This window comes from Arachis hypogaea, chromosome 2 (assembly GCF_003086295.3).
Source record: "Arachis hypogaea cultivar Tifrunner chromosome 2, arahy.Tifrunner.gnm2.J5K5, whole genome shotgun sequence".
NCBI classification, from domain to species: domain Eukaryota; kingdom Viridiplantae; phylum Streptophyta; class Magnoliopsida; order Fabales; family Fabaceae; genus Arachis; species Arachis hypogaea.
Window position 1 is genome coordinate 102,937,518 of NC_092037.1, and position 25,078 is coordinate 102,962,595.

The 25,078-nt window shown below is 28.0% G+C and overlaps 2 protein-coding genes and 1 pseudogene across 2 annotated transcripts; 1 reads left to right on the forward strand and 2 right to left on the reverse strand.

The window, feature by feature from the left end:
- Positions 1-463: 463 nt before the first annotated feature.
- On the reverse strand, positions 464-1,683 carry LOC112760639 (uncharacterized). The gene is made up of 4 exons (XM_025808133.3): positions 1,408-1,683; positions 1,163-1,274; positions 1,031-1,069; positions 464-922 (listed from the first exon to the last, which is right to left on the reverse strand). Exons 1-4 carry the CDS (start codon positions 1,539-1,541, stop codon positions 833-835), a joined length of 375 nt encoding a protein of 124 aa, XP_025663918.1. The 5' UTR covers positions 1,542-1,683; the 3' UTR covers positions 464-832.
- Positions 1,684-6,248: 4,565 nt separating this feature from the next.
- On the reverse strand, positions 6,249-6,672 carry LOC112730146 (protein S40-4-like). Its single transcript, XM_025780250.1, has 2 exons — positions 6,667-6,672; positions 6,249-6,569 (listed from the first exon to the last, which is right to left on the reverse strand). The coding sequence occupies exons 1-2, from the start codon at positions 6,670-6,672 to the stop codon at positions 6,249-6,251; spliced, it is 327 nt and encodes a 108-aa protein (XP_025636035.1).
- Positions 6,673-21,053: 14,381 nt separating this feature from the next.
- LOC112730151 (putative protein TIC 214 N-terminal part) lies at positions 21,054-21,774 on the forward strand (annotated as a pseudogene).
- The last annotated feature ends 3,304 nt before the right edge of the window (positions 21,775-25,078 follow it).

The window sequence follows — 25,078 nt, forward strand, 5'->3', positions numbered from 1 at the left end:
TTGCTGAATTACACAAGATAATGAGAGTTCTGTTTTTTTTTTCAACTTGTGGCAGTGTCAAACAAGGACCTAATAAGTGGCCCATTAGATTGACAACTGGATGCCTAATTATTGATTTGGAATCAATGTAAGGCCCTACATGATGTCCAGAAATAAAAGGCCCCTACACCATGTCCTTTTAGAGAGAAGAAGAAGTCCCTACACTTAACAAAATCGAAGATACCCCCTCCCCTCCCCCCGGAAAAAATAAATAGTACATCATATATCCCAGATGGTTGGTTTATACATAAAATTGAGATTCTCTCCATGGTAAATTTCACTTAACAAAATCAATTGTGAATTTGCACCATTGGTTGAACATTCTTGTGATACATATGTTAATAATACTTAATAGTAAAATATCACTTTATTTTCTCTTATTCAGAAATACTAAAAGGTTAATCATTTCTGCTCATAAGTCGACTAACACATCAAATTTTTAACATTCTATCAATTTCGAAACACATGCATTACATCATTTGTGTCAATTTTCTTGTTATGCTTTCGCTCGTTTCCTAACACATATGAGGCATACAAAATGTTGCTATTTCTTCTCTGAGGTAAATAAAACAATGTAAAACTATAAGGCATAATCCAGAGGAGAATGACCTGATGATAACAAAGTGTGAAGATTAGTATATGGTTCATGTATATTTTTCATTTGGTGGATTCTTGTTTGGTGACTCTGAGGTGAAAACGTTAGACCAGAAATCCTCTATAAGTCTATATAGCAGTGGTTGAAAATAAACAACTTGAGGTGAGGAGAAGTTGATAATAAGAAGTCTACTTGACATCATGAATGCTTTCTTGAATTGCACTTGAGCTTTTGGTCTTCAACCTCACGTTTCAATGTTTCCAGCCTTTCAAGCAAGATTGCATTCTCCTGATAGGTTGAATGTCAATGTTAGAGCACTCAAGTACAACAAACTTGATATCACAACAACAACTAAGCCTTATAATGAAACTTGATTCATACTTTCTAAAGGCATACCTTTTGCAGGATCTTGAATTTATTATTAGTACCCTTAATCTGCCACATACACAAGTAGAGAATGATTACAAAGAGATGCATAGATGGTTGAAAATGTTAATGTGGAATGAAGTGAAGAGGAAGATAGCATACCCCTTGAAGCTCCTGCAAACACTTGCTTTCCCTATCTACAGCCTGGTCATACCTTAGCCTCCACTCCGCAGATTCGTCCATTGCTTCCCTGTTAGCAATGTCAAACTGTCGCCTGCAAACATCATCAATTGGCAACAAAAACAAGGGGATATTATGATCACAAACTTGCTTTGTCAAACTAGAACCACAAATTACAATCAAAGTGGCAGGAATCTTAAATTATGAGAAAAGGATTGGAAGGTAACCTTAGGAGCTCAGAGTCATCAGAGGAGATGCTGTAGTGAATGGCCCAAAGCCTGAAATAGACAGCAACGCCCATTAACATTAGAAAACCCAAGCTTGCTATGATTCTCCTTCTCTTCATTCTTACCACAACCATATCACACACTCTTTCTTGTGAAAAAGAGTGCAGAGAGTGAGTGAGTGAGTGAGAGAGAGAGAGAGGGTTTCTTATTGATTTCACATTTTGAGGTCCCAACTCCTCCTAACAAGAACCAACCTTGTCAGACACACCACACCACTCACTCACCTACATTTTCTTTCATTTTCTATTGGGCCTTATTGGGCCCATTCTAGGAAGCCCAATCAAATCACGCCTCCTAACCAAAAACTCACTGTCCAAAAAAAACCTAACTACAAACTTAACTAACCAAAGAGATGGAGGTAAGTAAGGTTGCGTTTGTTTTTAAGAATAAAACAGAATAAGATATTGAGAATAGGATAAGATAAGACACTGATGGATAGAGACACAACATTTTGTGTTCTTGTATTCTGTTGGTGATAAACTAGAACAAATTATAAAAATTTAATTTATTCTCATTTTTTTTATTAAAAAATTTGATATGAAAAATATAACAATAAAAAATATAATTATGAAAAATTAACAAGAATAATGAAAGAAAAAAAATAAGTTGTATCTCTTGGTAGTGTCCTTGTCAGGATGGACACAAAATACACTAATTCAATGTCTTTTGAGACATTGTCTCTATTCATATCTCCTCTGCCAAACATAATTTTATATCTCAGTGTCCTGTTTCTATAAACAAACGTAGCCTAATAGATAATAATAATAATAATAATAATAATAATAATAATAATAATAATAATAATAATAATAATAATAAATATGAAGTACGTAAAGTCAAAATGTAGCGCCAAGTAATTAATGTTATATATGTAGAGCATAGCATAGGGAGATGCCCAGGTTTAGCTCCTTAATTTGCCATTTACTAATGAATGTTACTATCATCATGTATATATATATATATATATATATATACTTACTTTTTGTTCACGAATCTTATCCAAAACTAGATATTCAAATAGAAAACCAAAATATACCAACACTAAGAATTTTCTGTTGGTTAATAATACAAAAGATATATTCTGTGCCCACCCAAAAAGAAAAATAATGGCTAAATAAAAGGTATATTCTCTTATTCTGTCCAACGAGCCATGCATGAACAGGGAAAGTTGTAATTAGGGATAATGCCGAAAACTAGAGGATATAATTGATGTGATCTAACTCTCAACATGAATTAATTAATTATTAATTATAATACCGAATGGAAACGAAGACGAGGTGAACAATCATTGCATGAATATAAGTTTGGGAGAACCCATTCTAGGCAACACGTTACACACACTTAGCTTGACCGAAATTAGATTTTATTAATTAATTAGCTTCCTTTTCCATAGCTTTAATTTGCTTATGCCTAATTCTTGGTCCATTGTTGTCAACGTGGATAATCATGCTATACATAGATAGACGATAGTTTAAATACATTTCTATTAACAATGTTTTCTATGTTGTTTGTTTGCATGGGAGTTCAAACAAGACTCTCAAATGCCAGCTTTTAGTGCAAAGGATCGTTCATTTTCAAAGCAGCAAAGAAACATTATAGTAAAATCACATTATATTATTGTGTTACTAAATTAAAACAAACAAGTTAAACCCTCTGATAATTACACAAACTAACAAAGTTTACTACTGTTCAACTATAGTAATTGATAACTCAAGACAAAAAAAATCATTAAGCAGAATGATATATATTTTAGGAGACTAGCTACTTATATAAAATTAGTAATTAAAAATATAAAATAATTTAGCCATTAATACATTTTTGTGTCTAATCACTTATATTTAATTCACTCGACCAAAGTTGGTGGACCAAGGAGTAGCTAATTAATTAAGGGGAATGTTAGAGGAATAATGATTATTTTAAATAATATGAATAACCATCAATCAAATAAAAATACACTTCACTTTAATTTAATACTACTAATTTAAATTTACTTTTTTAATCTTATTAATTCATATTATTCACACATTATTTAAAAATGTTGTTGATTACCTACACGTATCCATTAATTAATTAAGCCATATCAACGTATCCATAAGAAACACGCATATGACATATCTATCAAATCAAGCGACTGCGCCTCTTGTTTGGTTTGTAGTGGTGGTCTAGGAATTTGGAATAATCCTCTATAAGATGATTATTTATTTATTTATTTATTTGATGATTATTTATTATTTAAGAAGAATATTTACATTACATTTTATATTTTTTGTATTTTTAATTAAAATTAAAATTATTTTTCATTATTTAATTCCTTCTCAATAAAGTTTTTTTTTTAAGTTTCATTTCTTATTTTATAAATACATATTTATTTAGTAAATTAATGTAATCTTATTAACTTTTAAATATTCCTCTAACAAATTTGAAATAAATAAGTGATAAAAATAATAAATTAAGTAAATAAATAGAAAATTATTATTGTAGTAGTCTAAAAAGTAATTTATAATTTATTTTTACCTTTTATAATTCTAGTAAATTTTGAATTATTTTTGGATAAAAATAAAAGAATACTTATTTAAAAACAGAAAAGAATAATATTATGGATAATAATGTTCAATTGCGATTCCTTTAAATGCTGCTAAATAATCTTTCCTCACTTGTCTAATTTCCATTCGCCCATTCGGTACAGTACAGAACTTTCTAGTCCTTCGTCTTTAATTTTTCAACATTGTCCTCTTTTATTTACTTCCAGTCCTGCATCATTATCCTTCAGCATTAACTTAAGTACTAGAATATATTAATAGTTTGCATATATGTTACGAAAATTTTCAAGTATACTAGTATATTAGTGTTTCAGCCATTTTTAGCAGTTGATTTTAGTTATAAAATATATATAATATATATAATTAAGATTAATTATATACTAATATACTAACTTTTTTTAATAATTTAAAAATTTTAACTAACTGTTGGTGCTTTTTTACGTATCACCTAATTTAATAGAATAAGAATAAATTTGTTGGTAATTAAAATTTTATCTAAGAATTTGTTATTATCTATAAATTGTAGTATATATAAAATGAAATTGCGAACATCCATATTTATTTAAGTGTATTAAAAGATAATCATTAGAAGACCAACTCAAGTAAGAATAAATTAATCGATTATAAGTTTTTTTTATTATCTTTTTTTGGTTTCAACAACATCGCACTACCTTGTTTAATTTTTAATTTTTTTTCCTTTTGCACTAATATGTAACATAAAAATTTAATTATTTGTTAAGATATGGTGATATGATGGTACGTTTAGCTAGGAAAGCGATTGAAACATATATTTATATAGTTTCCCAATAAAATATCGACGATTGATATATCGTTATATGGTGGAGTCTAACCCAACTAATACTAATAGTCTGACCCTCTTAATTTATGAAAGGTTTTATAGTTACGCGGTCCAAATTAAATCTCACGTCGACATTTCCAATACAATTCATTATAGTATGAGACTTGCGGGTTAAAAAAAAAAAAGATCTATTAGTATATCACCATCCCGAATAAATTTCATTTCTCTTTCAATTCGACTGAATTATAAAATAATATAATAAATATTGTTGCTACATGGAAATTGAGTTTAGTGTATGTTTTTGGTCTTATCCTTTTATCTGAATGTATGACTCCTCATTTTGAAGGGAATTTTCTTTAATTTTAGATAAAAGACATTCACTACAATAATGTATTATTATTCAAGCTAAGTTATCGAGTTTCATCTAGGACTTTGAAAAAGGGCGTGCAAGTGTCAGTAACTTGGCAATAATGTGAATGTGAATGTGACCGATGAAAATATGAGAGAAATTAGAGGAAATAACGTGAGTGGTTTTTTATGTGATTATGTAAGGTACTTTATTAGCAAAGAGAAAAATAAGATAGAATAAAGTAAGTGGTGTCCTTTATGGGTATGGGAAAAAGTTGAGTATAGTGTTATTGATATGTAGATGAATAATGTTACTCAAAAGTCAGTGATGTTTGTTGTAGCTAAGCAATACCTTTCTCACCAAACTGGTACATACAATTTTAATTCAAAAACTCACACACAGCCGTAGATTTCAGATTTCAGATTTCACACCCACCGATCTGCCTCCACCATTCTTTATTTAATTTCCTCTTATATTATTTCCATTATTCAACCAACCTATCCTAACTCATCATAAACCACCATTACATATGCCTTGTCCTCTTCTTGCTTTTAATTGCTTTCTCGTCTTCCATTTTAATCATTAAATAAGTGACTGCATCGTACACAAATTTATCTCTTTTCAATTCAATTTTTTCATAATGATAATACAATAATAAGCACATAATTAAAGTTGCATTATTAAAATAGTGGATTACAAGCAAGAGGGTCCTTAAAAACTGTAAGACGTACACCCAAATGAATTAAGGAGAAGGGATTATTCTCCTTAATTAATCGTAATCAATACTTAACATTACAATGCAAGCCAACAATAGAAAATTCCCCATACAATTAACAATAATGACACACATGGATCCATCTTTGTAGAACATGATGGAACAAGAAGTATAGTTAATTAATTAGCTGGCCGATAACAGAGGCTAATTAAGTAATAATTAAATGAAACTAATAATAATATAACCTTATCCAAAATTTTCCCCCAAAATACAAAATTCTGGAATCGGATCTATCCAAGTCTCTTCTATACTCTGATCTCTGATTAATTAGAAGAAGAAGATGTAATTAATGAGACTATAATAATGATTAGAAGTTAATTAATCTTCAAAGCCAACTTTCTTCCAAATAGCATTCCTGACACTACGCAAGTCTCTACCTTTGAGGGTCCTTCCAATGCCTTCATGAACAGACAGAGAGGCCCCTCTTGTCTTTGCCAGATACTCGTGTGGGGGAACCCTAACTCCTCCTCCTTCTCCGTTATAATCATCGTCCTCATCATCATCTTCATAATCATCATCATCATCGCTCTCCCATTTCCTATGATCCTTGTATTCCTGCTTTAGAATCTTTGACCAGTCAGGTATGTTCACCGGCAACGAGGTAGCTGCAGCTACATCATGATCATAAGTTGGCTGCAGCTACATCGTCTCAGGAGTTCATAAGAGCTGGAGCATGTGGAGCTACATGACGAGAAAAAAATCTGCTAATAATTTAGGAGGGGTATATTTTTCATACAATCATGACTTTGATATGGCTAAAGTTCGCTCTATAGAAGTAGAATTACAAGAGAATAAAGCAACAATTTTCTTATTACAAGCCCAGGTGACATATTTTATTAATCATTGTATGGGTGAAAAAGTGCCACATGACTTTTCTACAGCTACAAATAATGAGGTAAATATTATATTTTGTTCTTTTTTCCTGAATCTTTCATTGTGAATGATTTAATAAAACGATGATTTAGTTATTGTTGGTCATTATCCTTATTTGTTCGTATGGTTTATGCCTATTAATGTTATACTTAAATTATATAATGGTCTTTGTTTTTATTCTAATGTATTTTTATTTATTTTTAATTCTAGGTTGCAGACTCACCAATGGAGACAAGGGCCACCTTCTACTATTTCGTGACTTGATTATAGAATTTTATGATTGAATTGACCCAAGACTTTTGTTATCAAAGTGACTATTTATTTTAGACTTTTAGCATAGTTAAATAATAGAAGCAAAACTCTTTTCTAATTCAATTTTAGGATTGCGTTATTTGAATTTACTTTGATATGTAAATATAGTTTTTAATAAACACTGGTGGTATTTGATTTATGATTATGTAAGACTTATTAAATATATATTATATTTTGAAATACAATGTTCATATTATTTTGGTACCTTTTTCTATTTTATTTTGAGTTGTAGATTTTAATATTGTAGTGGTAATTTTTTTATTAGGATTGAAGGATTAAAAAGTAGTTTATATACTTAATAAAAAAAAATATGTTGCAGGTATCGCGGCAGTTTAAAACCGTCACAAAAATCATTTTCGATTTAATTTTTACGGCGGTTCAAAACTGCCGCAAAAGTTCAACGTTAATTTCAAATTGAAAGTTTGCGGCGGTTACCAAACCGCTGCCATACACCTGTTCTGCCTGACTCGAGAACACAGTGGCGGTTTCAAACCGCCGCTAGTTGCCGAGTGACTCTCGCGACGATTATTCTAGTGGTTCTTCAAAATCGCCGTTGCTGCTGTGCCGACAGTTGACCTGGTCACGCTTTGTTCACCGCCGGAAACAAAAAATAGCGGCAATTATAACCGCTGCCACACTCTCAAATAACCGCCGCCGCTTTAAATAAAACTATTAGTCAACAATAAATTTTTAAATAAAACTTAAATTTTAAATTAATTTTTAGTGTACTCAATTAAAAAATACCTAAAAAAATATCTTTCTGCTAATAATTAAACACTTACCTTCAAGTGCTTTAAAAGGAAAATTATTTTAAGATAATAGTATATTTTACTGTCTCTTTGTACAAATAAAGTAATGTCTATCTTTTATATTATTATTGTTTTATTCTCAAACCTCAATTCTTAATTTGGATTATGTTTGATCATTGTTTTCTTTCTTTCTTATTAGAGACAGGAAGGACAACAATACGTGGTGTGGGTGAATAAATGGATTTGGCATAGCCAGTAGTCCACCAAATAACACGTAGGCAAATCAGTAATCCACCCTTACTTATTTAAACTTGTTCAACGATTTCATCTCTTAAGAGTTTGAGAGAAAATTGAATAAACTAAAGAACGGATAAGGGCAAAGTTATCCAATTATGAAAACACACATACACGTGGACCAATGTGGGTGTTCCTCTGTTCGACCATAGAAAGTAGTAATAGAAGTAGAGATTCTTAAATGCTGTTAGTTTGAGCTTTGAGCAAAGACATAAGACAAAATACCTCTGCTTGCATTTATGTATGATTATTGTTATTAAATATGATGTCTTCTCATATTCAGTACTACTATATCTATTGTCAAAAATTCATTTGAAATTCATTTCTTAATATAATGGGTTAGCTTAGCTAGATGCAATTTATTTTTTAATTTTGCTAACATGGATTCTAAGACAATATTTCAAGAATATTAAACAAGTATTTTATTAAAAATTATTAATTTTTTTATATTTAAATTTATTAAATATATAAAAACTTAAAAAATTATTATATTTTTAAAATATAACTTTAATATATAGCTAATTTTTTATTTATTTTTATGTCTAATCCCTTACTATATAACTATCACATATTATGTAATAACTGGTCTACTATAATGTTGATTAAATTGAATTTTTGTTACAAGTAATGATTAAGGATCGATAAAGATGATTTTAATTTCTTGATAAATATTTTTTTAAAAGAAACTAAAAATAGTTTTTTCGTTTTTATTTTAATGTCATCAAATTATTTTTTTAAAATTTAAACTCATAAAAAGAGATATATAAATTAACTCTCTAATACATTCTTTTATGTAAATAGATCTTTTAATTTGTCTTATGCTAAAATTTCTTTTGGAGTAAATAAAAATTGAAACTCTAAATCTTTTAAAAATAAATATTTTAATATTATATCATAAAATTATTTTTTTAAAATTAAACTAATAAAAAACATATATATATATATATATATATATATATATATATATATATATTTCACCATACTGAAATGCAACATCTTCTTCTATAATAATCTTTTTTAGTACGTACCTACTATCACTTAATAATAATACAGACTAACAAGTAACTAAAAAAATGCTGAAATAATGGAGATAAATTATTTTTATGCAAAAGTTTACATGTATGAACGTGAATCGGATCGAATCGAGCATTAAAATTATCAGATTGGATCGGATTTAATATCTATAATTTTTAAATTTGGATTTGATCCGATCAAATTCGCACATTTGTAAATCGGATATTGGTTATATTCGCAAAACACAAAAATATTTTTAAAAGTTTATTTTTTTAAAAAAATATCAATAAATTTCATTTTTTCTATTATTTTTAAATATGTTTACTTTTAAAATAATATTAAATATTCTTTTCTTAAATAATAAATTAAAATAACACAATATAAATGATAATTAATAATTAAAATAAAAATATAAAAAATATTTATTTTTTTATTTTTTTATTTTTGCAAATATGCGAATCTCAACATAAAATTCGCAATTCGATTCTATTAGTATGCGAATTAAATCCGGTCTGATTCAAGAACCTTGTGGATGGAATATATATCTATAGTTTTTGAATTAGATTCAAATAAATAATGTAAATATGATCGAATCCGATGTATAAAACACCCCTAGCACACTATAAAGGACAAAAGCTTATAGGTATTCATTATTTTCTACGGAGAGAAAAAAAAAAGGAAAAGGAAAACTAGAACTATAGATTTGAAGGACATCCAATAATAATGTTGCGTTTCAGATTTGGATAATGCAAGTTATTATTGAGGGGTTAACCAGGACAAGCTGTGGGTTCCACCAATAACACTTCAATGATCATCAAATTAAAACGTTCCACATCTTTGACACGTCACCAAAGACTTTTGCAGCTTACATGAACTTGACCAATTATGCTATTGACATTACCTTGATATTAGTGTGAAATAAACCTCCAAAAGTTAGGTATTCAGAGAAAATAATGACCGGTTACTAGATACTATCAGTATAGTAATCAAAATAATATCTCAAGAGAAATATTTTGATACGGAATTAATATTGGTAAATTTCAAATACACGGGATAAGAGGATATTTTTTTTTGCCATCGTATAGAAAATTATTTTTGACATCATGTATAAAATTTACATTATATCTCGTGAAGTGCAAGAAGAAAGTGCATTATATTAATAGTGTCTTATCGTTAAATGTGTCTAAATCTATTCTCTTATCTAATCTCATTTTTTCTTTAATTTCTATATATAAAAATTTCACACTTCTTCTCACAATATATATTCACTGTTTTTATTTATTTTTCTCTATCTAAAATATAAATTTTCATTTTTCTCTCTACTCTTTTATCTTTATAGCTCATAGATAAAAAAAACCTCCATAATTACCACTTTTAATTGTTACACAGTAGCCGATGAAATTCAAAATAGAAGAAAAAGAAAAATCTAAGAAGAATAGTGGGGATGAAGACGAGATTTAGAGCATTTGAAAGGTGATTTGGATTTTAAAACACTTGTGTACAAGATTTATGAATTTTTCTTTTTATATATTTTTTATTTGATTTTTTTTGTTTTTATTTTATGTTGTTGCTAGCAAATAATAACTAGATCTTTTTACTCTTATTTGTTGATAAGATTTTTTTAATTTTTTTTGTGTGTAAAATGTTAAAAATTTTAGTTTATAATTATGTTATGAATTTTTTTTATTTAATAAATATATTTAAATGTTTTTTATATTTTTTGTTACTATTTGTTTCTTTAGGAGGAAATTATCAAGCAATTTTGATGGAAAATTAAAATAAAGGCAAAGAGGTTGATGGATTAGTTGAAAATGGAGAAGAGGTAGAATGATGAAGGGCACAATAATAAGGTATATATCATATGTTGGACTTCGTTCACCGCCACCGGTTGTTTCTTCCCTAACTACTTATCCCATTAAATTAATACTTGAAAAAAATAATAATAAATTATAAATAAGAGCCTAATAATGTATGATCATATCATTTCCATCTTTCTCGATATATACGGAGACACGAATCCAGAAATATTATTATGGGACAATAATATATATAATATTAAAAAATTATGTAAAAAATTATATAATATAAAATATATTAGAAAAATATATCAATAAAAAATATATTTTAAAGTGCAAATTAAAAAATATGTGTATATGTTTTATTAATGAAGTAGTCGATTCTTGGCATTATAAAATTCATCGGTAATAGAATTTGTGTCAAATTTTTTAGCAATTTTTTTAAATATAATTAAAAGACAATTAACAAAAAATTTATTTTTTGTTTTATTTCGGAGTCATTCTTCACAATATTCATAACTAAAAAAGATCTTTCAATTGTAGTAGTTGAAACAGAGAGAATTAATACCAAATGATAAAAAAGACGATTACAAGAAAAAAATATACTTTGTGGGATTTAAAAAATTTTAATTATTAGTAATAATATCTTTTTCATATTTTTTAATGTTGTTACTTATTTTTTAGATATTAAAAATCATTAATATTTAGGTTGGACTAAATTATTATTTATAGGATAAAGTATACTTTTTGTTCCTAAAGTTTGACAAAAAAGTTTCAAAAATACTCCTAAGTTTTATTTTGTTTTAATTTTGTCCCAAAAATTTTCAATTTGCATCAAATATATCTTCGACGGCTAAATTTTTAAAAAATTTAAGACCAATCTAATAATAATTCATGAAAATTATGTTTGATTTGCTTGAGTTGAGGGGTTATTTTTATGAAATTGTTGTTGAATCGGTCTTAAATTTTTTAAAAAATTAGCCGTTAGAGAGATATTTTTGATGCAAATCAAAAATTTTTGGGACAAAATAAAAACAAAATAAAACTTAGAGATATTTTTAAAATTTTTGTTAAACTTCAGGAACAAAAAATAGACTTTACCCTTATTTATATTAGACTAAATATTAAATAAAATTTTTAAATAATTAAATCATACTTAATAATTTACTATTATTAATTTTAAAAAAAAAAAGTTGGAGCCGAGGTCTCCACTCGCCCCCACCTGGATATATATCGAGAAATCAAACATGTAAAACATGTGTTTCAAAAGTAAGGCCTTATATACATGCATAGTTAATTATTACAGCGGGTGCAAGAAAATAAGCTTCTAGATAACCAATGTCACTTTACGAACTAGCTAGTATTAAATATAATATTATGGTTTCTAATAATTATGATACAAAATAATTATATTTAAGTTTTAAGGTAAGATTCACTCGCCAAAATATAACTTACGAACATTATTTCTATTTTTATTTATCTATCTATTAGTTATAAACAATGAGTGAAAGTAGAGGAAAGCAAATCATTCCTTCTCAATAGTTAAAAAGAAGAAGAGAGACGAGCCTGATATGATTACAAATTTTGTAAAATATTAGTAGCTAGAAACTATTTGCAAAAGAGGAAGAATAGAAGTGAATAAATTAGATAAAAGGCATGCATGCGCACATGCATATCTCCTAGCAACATATCGAATTAGGCAAGAATAAAAGGATATTGATCATATATCATAGATTTTTGTCTCTCCAAAGAAGAAGATTACTACCACACAAACCCCTTCTTAGATTTTGTTGTTTAGTTCGGAAAGAGGAGGAACAATTTGTTGATGCAGGACCATGCGTCTCACTCGGAAGTTGCCAAATTAAACAATAATGCATTGCACCTAGACTCAATCTCACCACCAATACTAATTAATTAGTTCCATTGTTTCAAGAAACATGAGAGTTTTGTGCTATAAATTTCATTGAGTTCAATGTATTGTTGCACAAACTATATATAAATATGTGGAAAGTTTGTAAGTATATGGTATACTGGTATTTAGTGTTTTTTAATTATTGATTTTAATTATATATTATATATTATATTTTTTATAAATTACTGAATTACAGAATATATTTAAAAAAATTTTAAAATATATACTTAAATTAGTTGAGTTATGAATGTACTTGAAATTTTAAATTCACAGAAAGAGTATTATTGTGGTAGGAAAGGAAAAGTATGAGGAGTTAATGGAATATTTGTACAATGTGTATAATGAAGGTTTATGGAGTATTAGAGATATAGCCATTAGTGTTACCTTTTTCCATCAGCTGAAATTTTTTGGATGAATGGTATCATGACATGGTATTAGAGCCTTAGATCCGAAAGGTTAAGAGTTCAATTCTTGGTGAACCTCAAAATTAGTTTAAATTTTTGGGAAGATATTTATTATCCCTAGTACTCGGATGGTTATTCTAGATAATATAGGAGATGCTCATTTTGTAATTTAATAACTCATTATACACATTGTACAAATAGACTATTGTCTCCCTAGTGGGATCTGGTACGAAAAAAGAGAAAAAATATTTTAAAACAATTGGAATCTTGTAAAATTTAATTATCCATTCAGATATTGTAGCATTATTATTTTGCATTTGAGTATAAAATACGTAAGTCGTATATATCATTTTGTTTTATCTAAGATAGCAACAAGAAAAACTCCAAGAAATGGTTGTTGCCATTATTTCTCTTTTGTCTATTGTCATTTCTATATAATAAAATAATAATAATCTTATTTAACAATTTCTCTTAGAAAAATACTCACCGACAAAAATGTCAACTTCGTAATTATTCTTTTATATACAAGTTAAGTTGAATATTTTGAGAGAGAATTAAGGAAAAGAGGGGGTGGGGATATGTGAACTATTTTCACAATCGACAAAAATGAGGGAGAACAGTTACGTTGAGAATTCGGATTTATTTTTTTCAACTCGTAGTTTGTACAGATGATTTTGTATTTGTTTTCCTTAAGATTTTGGGTTCGAGTTTTGTATGTGAGGGAAAGGATAGAAGCTAGAAAATATTAAAGGAATAGTTTTTATTAAACAAATAAAGAAATCAACACTTTTAATTTAATAGGTGCATTATTAGTGACTTTAAAAAGAAGAAGTTAATATATAGTGGTACTAACTAGACACTCAATAATAAGTAACACCTACAATATACTAATAAGTTTAATTAAGTTTTAGAATAACAAATGCATTTAATTATTAGCTTTGAAGCTAAGTTTGACGGAGAAATTCATTGTATGATGTGCATGAATGGCTTAAGAGATTTTTGGAACAGAACCAGGCTAGATAACCCTTAAGCAAAACAAGCTAGACCAAACTTCTGTCAACCTCTCTTTTTGTTTTTCAGGTGCAACATGTTTTAGTGATCACTAGGGTCAGTAGTGTCAATATAACCAGAGTTTTCCGTTTAAAATAATTATAATTTACACATAACTCTCTACTTCATGTTCAAAATTAAACGAGGATGCAGTTCACATAGAAAAGTAGTGACTCAATTGCAAACCATGTCAGATCAATGAAAATACGGTGTAAACTTAATGTAGGAAAATACGTGTAAGAACAGTATTCAGGAAATTAAAAAAATTTAGCTCAAATAGAAACTACCTATTTAAAACCTCTTAAGGGAGAATTCTATGGGATAATTAATAAGTATCAATTAATAACTAATGATTATAACCTGTTTTGACTTCTTTGTTTTTGGTCTTAACCTGTTTTGAGTTTTGACAGCATAAAATAATTAATACTATGTACAGTAAAAAATTGATATTATTAAAGAATAAAATTAAAATTTATTTCTATGTATCGTTTTTGTCCTCAACGTTTTAGTCTTATTTACGTCCCTAACGTTTAAAAATCGTCTCAATTTTGTCCCGCCGTTAATTTTATTAACGGATCCCTAACGGCAGGACAACATTGAGTCAATTTAAAAACGTTAGGGACGTAAATAGGACGATTGAAGCGTTAGGGACAATTTTGATATTTACCCCAAAAGTTGGGGACAAAAACAATACTTTACTCAATACTATATATAGCCTTTAGTGGTACAAAAATAATTATAATAATTAATTATTGCAATATCAATTCACCACTTAATTTCATATTTATGACAATTAGAATTATAAATTTATGTTTAATTTTTTATATAATTATAATTAAGATATTTTTCTAAATTAGTATAATTATACATTATTCATTAAATGCTAATAGTAATATAATTCTAATAAAGATATTTTTTAAAAAATAAATTTAGAAAAAAAATAGTACTTTTATTTAAAAAAAATGAATTCATGAGGAATTGATACCGTATTTTCATTAGTTGGGAAAAAAAATCTAATTTTACTATATTAAGTAGATTATTTTATATAATTATAATAAAAATATTTTTTTAAATTAATATAATCAGATATTATTCATTAAATGTTAATTATAATATAATTATAATAAAGATATTTTTTTAAAATTAAATTTAGAAGAGAGAATAGTGCTTTCTAAAAATAAAGATATTTTTTAAATTAGTATAGTTATGCATTATTACTTAAATGCTAATTATAATAAAGATATTTTTTTAAAATAAACTTAAAAAAGAAAATCGTACATTCATTTTGGCAAAAAAATGGATTCATGAGAAATTGACACCTCACTTTTATTAGTTTGGAGAAAATCCAATTTTAATATATTAAGTAGATATATAAAATTTTTATAATAATACACAGGTAACTGAAATAGTTTATATACGGATTTTTCAAGTTATTATTATTATTATTATTATTATTATTATTATTATTATTATTATTATTATTATTATTGGATAATGAATAAGAATTAGAATTATATCAATATTTTTAAAATTAATATAATTAAAATGACTAAAAATATTTAAAATCAATAATGTGCATTATTAATATCATAAGATTTGATCATTTTATGATTAGAATCAAATATTCTTATCATGATTACCACCACCGGTGCCATTATTATTATTATTATTATTATTATTATTATTATTATTATTATTATTATTATTATTATTATTATTATTATTATTATTATTATTATTATTATTATTATTATTTTTAATTGATAATTGATAAGTATTTTAATAATGCATTAAATATTGATTTGATATAATTATAATGAAGATATGTTCCTAAATCAGTATAATTATATACTATTCATTAAATATTAATTATAATATAATTATAATAAATATATTTTTTATAAAATAATTTAGAATAGAGAAAAGTGTATTTATTTTGGAGAGAAAACGGAGTCACGAGAAATCGACATCTCACCTTTATTAATTGGAGAAAAATCAAATTTTAGTATATTAAATAGATTAGTATATGTATCTATGTACAAAAAAATTTATAAAAGTACAAAAAGTATTTATATTTTTAAATATTTTAAGAAAAAATACACGAAATAATTACTATCCTAAAAAAATTATAAATTACTATCAAAATCAAAATTTAACTTGAGAATAGTGAATAATCATTATTTTACGTTCTTTTGAAGTGAAATAATTATTCATTGATTTCAATACACAATTTAAAATAAAAATTAAAATATTTATATTAGGAATATATTTTTTCAAAGATTTTTCTATAAATAACATTGATAGTTGAATTTGTAGACATTTTTATGTAATTCATGAGCAAAACTTTTAAACTTATTTTTAACTTTTGAAAGTGCCACATATAATTGGTCGTCTAAAAACTGGTTTGGATAAGTACAATTCAATATGAGATAAAGTTTGTCCATGAAACTTATTAATTGTCATAACAAATAATACTATTATGGAAACTATCTTTGTTGAAATCTAACTCGGACGGTTTCATTTGTTGGTACTATATTCATTATTGAAATCAAAGCAACATGACCCGTTAAAACTTCACATCCTAATGATTTCTAAACTTCCTAACTTATAACCTTTTACCTTTAGAAAAACTATTGAATTGGTCAATATTCTTAAGTAAAATCACCAGAATACCAACCTTGAGCATTAATTTATGTGGAGATAAATCAGAATAATTTACGTTATTCAATAATTTAAGACTATAGAGATTTAGTTGACTCTCCATATTCCCTTCATTCATACAAAATGAATTCGAATTAAGATATATTTTTTCTCCTCTAGAATAATAGTCATTAAATGGTTGTTGACATCTTTAATAATGTCCAATGTAAGAGCCAGTATAGTTCTAGTTTTAAAAAAATATTTTGAATTCATGTTTTTTAAAATATTTGGATAAAAAAAATGAACCAACTCATAAAATGTCTAGTTCAAAAAGGAATAACAATATCTTCCGAAAAACATATCCCATGTAACTTGGCCTGAGAGTTGTGGTTGAGGTGCATTAAAAGACGGCAAATTGCGTAGTAATGGCCAGGAGATGTCAGATTCTATTTCAACTCATCATGGCTGGAGGCTCTTAGTGTTAGAGAAGAAAAGAAGGTTAAGGTTACATGTTCTTAACAACTATTTGATATATTTAGAAGGTGAGAAATGAAAAAGTCTTCAATGGAAAGAATATGAATCTAAATGCAATAGAATGAGAGATATAGCGTTAGTGTAGAATGTGGATGAAGGGCCAAGCCATGTGTGCAACAGAATGAGACACGGATAATACATGAGAGACCTGAACTGAGAGTCTTCCATATTGATTCGGAGTCATATTGATGCTTGATTGAGTATTGATTAGTTATGTTATTTGGTCATTTTGTGGGTTGTTGTTTTTCTTTGCTTGTCTTATATGCTCTTATATACGTTGGTTCGAACTTTATCCCATTGTGGGATCTTACTGGAACTATCAAAAAACGAAAATCTCAGATTCACCATCTATATTGTCACCTATTAGACCATTACCAATTTTCAATAACCACCCATCAAATTATTTTTCCTCATCTTAATCTAAAGTAGTTGTCCCTATAGAGAGTTTATATTTTTTGTTAATTTGAGCACCAGACCAAACTTCCAAAAGTAAGACGAATTTACAATTGAATGAATAGTATCTTGTCTCGACCCTTATGGAATGACAGGAAGAATTTGTCTAAAGACTCCACCTAGTACAACCACTTTTTTTTCAAAGGACAAATTTTTGTTATATGTTAGAGAAAATCTCATAATATCACTCAAGCATTTATCAAGTACTTCGTAGCAATACCTACTAACCATTGGAGCCTCATCCCAAATTATAAGTTTAGTTTTCAGCAACAACATTATTTGAGAAAAACCAGGTTTAATGTTGCATGTAGAATCCTCAGTTATATTCAGTGGTATTTTAAAATTTTAGTACGAACTCATTGAATACAATTATTAATTTATTGATATATGCAAACATCCCCAAATTGCAATTTGTAGGTTGCAATAAAATCCCTCCATCCAAAAAAAACTTAAACTTAATTTGCCTACCAAAACTATTAAAATACTTAAAGTAGAATCTTCTATCAGAAGAAGAATCGGGACCAATTATAATACAAAAATGCTAAATATAAACATACATGCTATGACACCTACTTAATTGAATGACTTAATATGAACAACTTCGTATATTTAATTAGGTCACACTTATAAAAACCACAAAAATTATCACAAAATAGATATAATAAAATGTGTGAGATTTAGATAAATTAAATTAATTTATTGATATATTTATTTAGTTATAATTGATTTGATTTAATGAGTTAAAGTAAATATATCAGAAAACACTTTTAGAAGCATGTCACGTTAGCTCCATCATTAAGTGAAAAAATTTGAATTTTATATAATAGATTATGAAAACGTGTACTAATATATGCCAACAAAGTATTATCCAGATCACCTTATAATTTTGAAAGGGAATTTTTTCTCCTGTTTAATTCAAAGGTGTTAGGCGTATTTTTCTATTGTATAAGTAGTAAAAATAAATTAAGAATATAACATGTTTTGTTTGCGTTAGTGACCAACAACTTAATTTAACCAATTTGATTTAATCTAGTGGTTTGTTTATTATGTTGAAAATTTTTTAATCCTTTAATTTTAAGATCATCTATGTTAAAATTATTAAAAAAGAGAGTTAAAAATATAAAAGCGTATCTAAATTCGTGATCACCATCTTAATTTATTGTTTGTGATTCTAATGTGTGATTTTTTGATATTTTTCAACCAAAATCTATCAAATTCTTATTTTAGACTGAATAGTAATTTTTTTTATAAAGTTCATAATCCTAATGTACGCTTTTTTAATCTTCTTCGACCAAATTCTATTAAATCCTTATTTTAGACTGAATATTATTTTTTTGATAAGACAAGGATTGCATAGTAATTTTGGTGTATTGAAAAACTAAAACCCTAGAGTTATATTTATACTAGGTTATTGGTTTCATTAAGACCATCTCCAATAGAAAACTCATCTCAATTTTTATTTATGGTCCACCTATCATAAAAAGTAACTCTACATTAGTTTTTACATCATAAATTGTGATCCCACTTAATTAATTAATTAAAATTATTAAAATTAATATAGTTATTATTTTTTTCAATAATATTATTTAAAATTATAAATTCAAAAATAATTCACTATTAAAAAATATTAATAATCAAGAAAGAAATTTATAACATCTAATTTTACAATAGTTACTTTCATAAACAAGTAATAAGACCTCTCTTATTACTTTTTCATAATAAGAATTTAAAATGAAAAAAGTCGTCTTATTCAAAACCCCAATCATGAAATCCCTTCTCGCCCACTTCACACCTCGAAACACACCATTCTTATAGAGAGAGAGAGAGGCGCTTTCACATCTTCTTAAACCGAAATGAAATGGATGGGGAGAGAGAAGGTTCCTTTTTTTAGTTTTAGGGTACTCCGGGAACAGATCCAGTGGAGACGGAATGGGGCCTGTAGCTCAGAGGATTAGAGCACGTGGCTACGAACCACGGTGTTGGGCTTCGAATCCCTCCTCGCCCACAACCGGCCAAAAAGGTAAGGACCCTTACCTCTGGGGGTAAGAAAATCATGATCGGACTAGCGGATCCAAAGCTATGGAACTTGGATGTGGGTATTTTAATTTGTCGAAATGGAATGGCCTTACCTTACTATTTTCTTAAAAAATAAACAAAATTTTCGTAAATGGTGGATATTTCTAAATAAAAAATTTATGTCCTAAGCTTTAACTTTTAATTCGCATATTTTTATCCTTCGTAATTCTTCCTCAGCCAGACTTGTGCGAAATAGCAGAACAAGTAAAGTATTTGTAGCATAGCAAAACTGCCTTCCTCGTCATTAATATGTTTGCTCGCGGTAATTGTAGCCTCTCGGGAGAATTGATGACTACATCAAAGATTCACTTGCTATTGCTAATACTAGTACATCGGAGAATTCTGAATTTGTTAGTTTAAATAGCCCTGGACTGTGGAACAAGGGAGTATCCCGAACCTACACCGAGGTATTGACGACGATTCTCAAATATCGCAGAACCGAATGGGATACGATGAGATAGAATGCAATAGAGACAAACAAAAGACAGGAGAAATGGGTTACCTACTTTTAACGGTCAAAGCGAACCCAACCCTTTCATTTTGAATTCAAGAATTCGGAATGAACCAAACCTCCCCAAGTAGGATTCGAACCTACGACTAGTCAATTAACAGCCGACCACTCTACCATTGAGCTAATAAGGAACAACGGAAAATTTGATCTCATAGAGTTCAATTCCCGTTCTCAACTCATGACCAATATGAGCTTGAAGTTTCCTTCGTAACTCATGGAACTTCTTCGCAATGGCTCCATTCATATGCCTTATTTGAAAGGAAACCTCAAAGTGGCTCTATTTCATTATATTCCACCCGTATCAAAATTTTACTCATTTTAGATCCCTCTCTTTGGTGTCAGTGAGATAAGAGATGTCATTTCTAGTCTATCTCTTTCTATTTTTATATAGAAATTTGGAAGGTTGAAAAATCATTATATAAATATATGGATTGAAAATTAGATAATAATCCAGAGATTGCAATAGATAATAAAAATAGAAGATAATAAAAAATAGAGATTTGCGATGATTTTTCAATCTTTTATACTGGATTATCTAGTATACTTATGCATAAAGATAATGAATCCGGTCGTTGTGGTCGAACTCTATTATGAGTTTCTGAGCACATTCTCCATAGGGCTCTCTTATCTCTTCCTTCTTCGAGCTCAGATTATGCAAGAAGGGACTGAGAAGAAACTATCAGCAACAGGTGGGTTTATTACGGGACAACTCATCAGTTCATATAGATCTATTATGCACCTTTGCATCTAGCATTGGGTAGACCTCATATAATAACTGTTATACCTCTACGCTATCTTTTATTTCATTTCTTCGGCAATAATAAAAAAAACTTTTTGAATTATGGGGAGAAGAAAAAGAATTCAATACTTAAATTTAGCATTCAAAGAATATTCTTTACTAATCTTATTTTTCAGTTATTTAACCTCCTTGTCTTACCAAGTTCCATATTAGTCAGATTAGTAAACATCTATATGTTTGGATGCAACAATAAATTGTTTTCAACAAGTGGTTTTGGAGGTTGGTTAATTGATCACATTTTTTTTATAAAATGGATTGAATTTGTCTGGATACAATAAAATAATGTTATTAAATCTAATGTACGCATTCGCTCTAAAAAGTCCATTTTATCAGAATTTTAAACTTCTATGGCTTAACTCTTTAGTGTTTTTTTATTTCTTACGTGTTTATACTATTTAGGCCGAACACCCTTACCCTTTGTTTTTAAAAAGAAACGTTCAAAAAGTAAAGAAAACGGTGAAATTGAAAAAAACAATTTTGATGTTGAAAGAATTTAAAAAACAACAAGAAGTTACTTTCATAAACAATAACGACATAATAATATTGACTAATTTTAAAAGTTATATCACAAACGAATAAAACATACTACATCACAATGGTTAATTTTATAATGTGGTTAACATTTTAAATCTTTTAAATAAAAATAAGCAATCCAACCAAAAATTATTTTGTAAAGTGTAAAAATATTAATTTATTTTTTTATATAAATAAAAATAATTAATTATAATTTAATATAATAATATATTATTTTGTAAGGTGTAACAACATGAAGAGCAGGCCTTTAAATTTGTGCAATTAAAGAAAAGATTGAATTGAATTGTGTAACACCTTAACTTCTAGCACGTCATGATCGTATTAAGAATAAGGCGTTACGACTCTATTATCCTTTTATTAGCTATTTAATGTTGACCTTCTACACGTTAACTGGTCGATAATTTTTAAGAAAAACGAAATTTCTTTTAGTTTGGTATATACTTCAAACTCAACTATGTCAGATAAACATATACTCACATAATTAATATTAATACATAATAATAGTTCATACAAGACTTAAATACAAACCTACCCCTCTGTAAAAATACAACACTTTACAACATCAAGGGTGAGGGGAAATAAACTCAAAAGCAACTAGCCAAACAAGCCTTCTATTCGTCCGTAGCTTTTCAATTAGTCATCCTGTCTATACCTCTGAAAGGGTTCTTTTAAAAACTTTGGGGTGAGAACAAAGCCACACATTCTCAGTAGGGAACGTGAACGCCACAATAAACAGAGTAAATACAAATAGCTACTTCATATCATAAAAACAATTTCACTTAAATCAGTTTTAAATTCCTTTCTTTAAATCACGTTACTTAAACAAAATCCTAATCACATTAACAATTCCTTATCCATAAACAACATTCCTAAATATATTATTAAGACCACAATATAAGTAAAATATCCATCAAGCTAGCACACAAGTAAATCACCAAAACAACAGCACAATCACAAATAAACAAAATAAAGCAAACACAATCAAATGTAAATGCGCAAACAAGATGATGCATGCCTGTTCCTAGCACAGGCCATGAGCTCATGCGTCGGTTGCTACCCGCAACCCAACGTTACTCGGAGTGAACCCCGAATATGGTTCCTTTACTGTGTCAGTTAGACACCTTAACATCACGGTTACCCGTGTCAATTAGGCCTCATTATAATAACATTCTAATGTGTATCGCAGTAAAAAACAGTGCTATCAGTTAGGCGAACATTCCCGCATTAGCAATCTCAAGCTATCAATTAGGCGGGCACTTTCGCATTAGCAGTTTGGCACAGGACCCGTTTAACATACAATTCTCATTTATTTATTTCATTCATTACTTTCCTTTTCTTTCTCTCTAAGTATCGTTTCCATTATTCCTCCACTTAGCTAAGCATACCTCCGCATCACCAAGAAGCTAAAAGTACCTCCGCATTACTGTGAAACTAGGCGTACCTCCGCATCACCTTTTAACTTTAAATGTATCTTAGGGATAACTTACACACCTTTGTTTAACTAAGTTCATACATTCTGCCAAATTCGGACATATCCTTTGGGTCTAAGCCAAGTTTTACCACGTTTAGATTAGAATTGAATTAGATAGCTAACTTAATAAAATTTGCTGCTACACTAAAGAGAATTCAGAAAAAATACAACAAGCAGTCCTGTTTTTGATAAATCTGTAATAAATTCAATTTTAATCCATTACTTCTAAATTTTGGTGAGGATATACTTAAAACTAATAAGTTTTAGTACAAATAAATTCTAAATCCATAGCACCTCGTTTGGTTAATTAAAAGTCAGTTGGAAGTGTTGCCCTGTTACTTTAAATTAGTTCTTCATTTTCTGTGAACAACCCAACTTTCAAGGGACATAACTAACTCTACAAAATAGTAATGGATATGAAATTTGTACTCACTTAAAATAGACTGATAGATCTTTAAAATACGTTTAAAAGCAACTCAAAATTTCAAAAAAATCAAAAGTTATAGGGTCTGAAAGTTGGTAATGTAGAACCAGAAAACCAAAAAATTTTACAGCAACCACTAAACTTCAAAAATTCATATCTTCCAAACCACTTGGTCAAATTCCCTAAAATTTTTTGGAGTAATATGGACTTATTAAAATTTGATAAAACAAATGAGTTGGTTCGAAAATAATGTCTTGATTACTCCCAGTTTTTATTTTAAATTGCTGCCCAAACTGTTTAGTAATTTCTGCAGCAAGACTTCTTAATTTTCACTAAACAAATTTAGTCCTCTAGGTTATGTGGTTATACAACATATAACAAACAGGGTGGCTATGCATCGTTTAAGGTGCTGGCACGTGCCGAATTTATTTAATTTCAGTTGTCTTTGGTATTTGCAGTTAAACATCCGTACCCTTTCAACGATCAACTTGTTATATATATCCGTCATATAGGTCCAGGGGTTTGTATAGGGCAAGCATGGCAAGAGGGAACAAGGATAGAGCAAGTGCCGAGAAAATTATGCAGCGAAATTTTAATGGTGAAGGATTACAGATCATTGTGAGATCATTGAATGAATTATTTGTTATACAGTTTGTGTATTTGCCAAGTGATAGTAACGTGCAAATGTCTCAAAGGCATGCATGAAGGAAATATGATTGCATTGCATCTAATGTTTTCTGTTTTAGTTAGAGATGGAATAGAGTGTATAGCTTGTCAAGAGAATAGCATGCTGTTAGAGGTTACTTTATTGAGAAGTGACTGCCAGTGTTTCGATCATAGCTTTGTAGACATTGATTATTCTGGTTGAAAAATGAATACTAGTAGTTGTATTAGTCGTTTATTTCAAATTCAAAATGTAATGATTTTATTAGGAGTGTACTTACCTATTCACTTTAACTAATATTTTTGTCTGTAATAACATTACCGAAATATACATTTTTAAAAATTACAATCTACTTTGTTCTGACAGTATAGATTATGCATGGCACAAAAGATTTATAAAATCAAACTACTTTTATAAAAAATATCGTAGATTGACAAAAGTCTCTGACTAAAAAGACCAAGGTTTCTATAGATAAAAATTCAAATAATAAGATTTTTAGTTATTATTTTTATATGAAAATGTCTAATTTTTTATTAACAATTAATTTTAATATTCGTTATCTAAAATTTGAAACAATTTAACGTGTATACTTTTATATTTAATTAGGTGTTAAGTCTGTTGCACAAATTGAAATAATT

Coding starts and splice junctions, on each gene's coding strand:
- LOC112760639 (XM_025808133.3), bottom strand. CDS start 1,541: ATGGTTGTGGTAAGAATGAAGAGAAGGAGAATCATAGCAAGCTTGGGT. Junction 1,070..1,162: donor GTTTGCAGGAGCTTCAAGGG/GTATGCTATCTT, acceptor TGTATGTGGCAG/ATTAAGGGTACTAATAATAA. Junction 923..1,030: donor AATTCAAGATCCTGCAAAAG/GTATGCCTTTAG, acceptor TCAACCTATCAG/GAGAATGCAATCTTGCTTGA.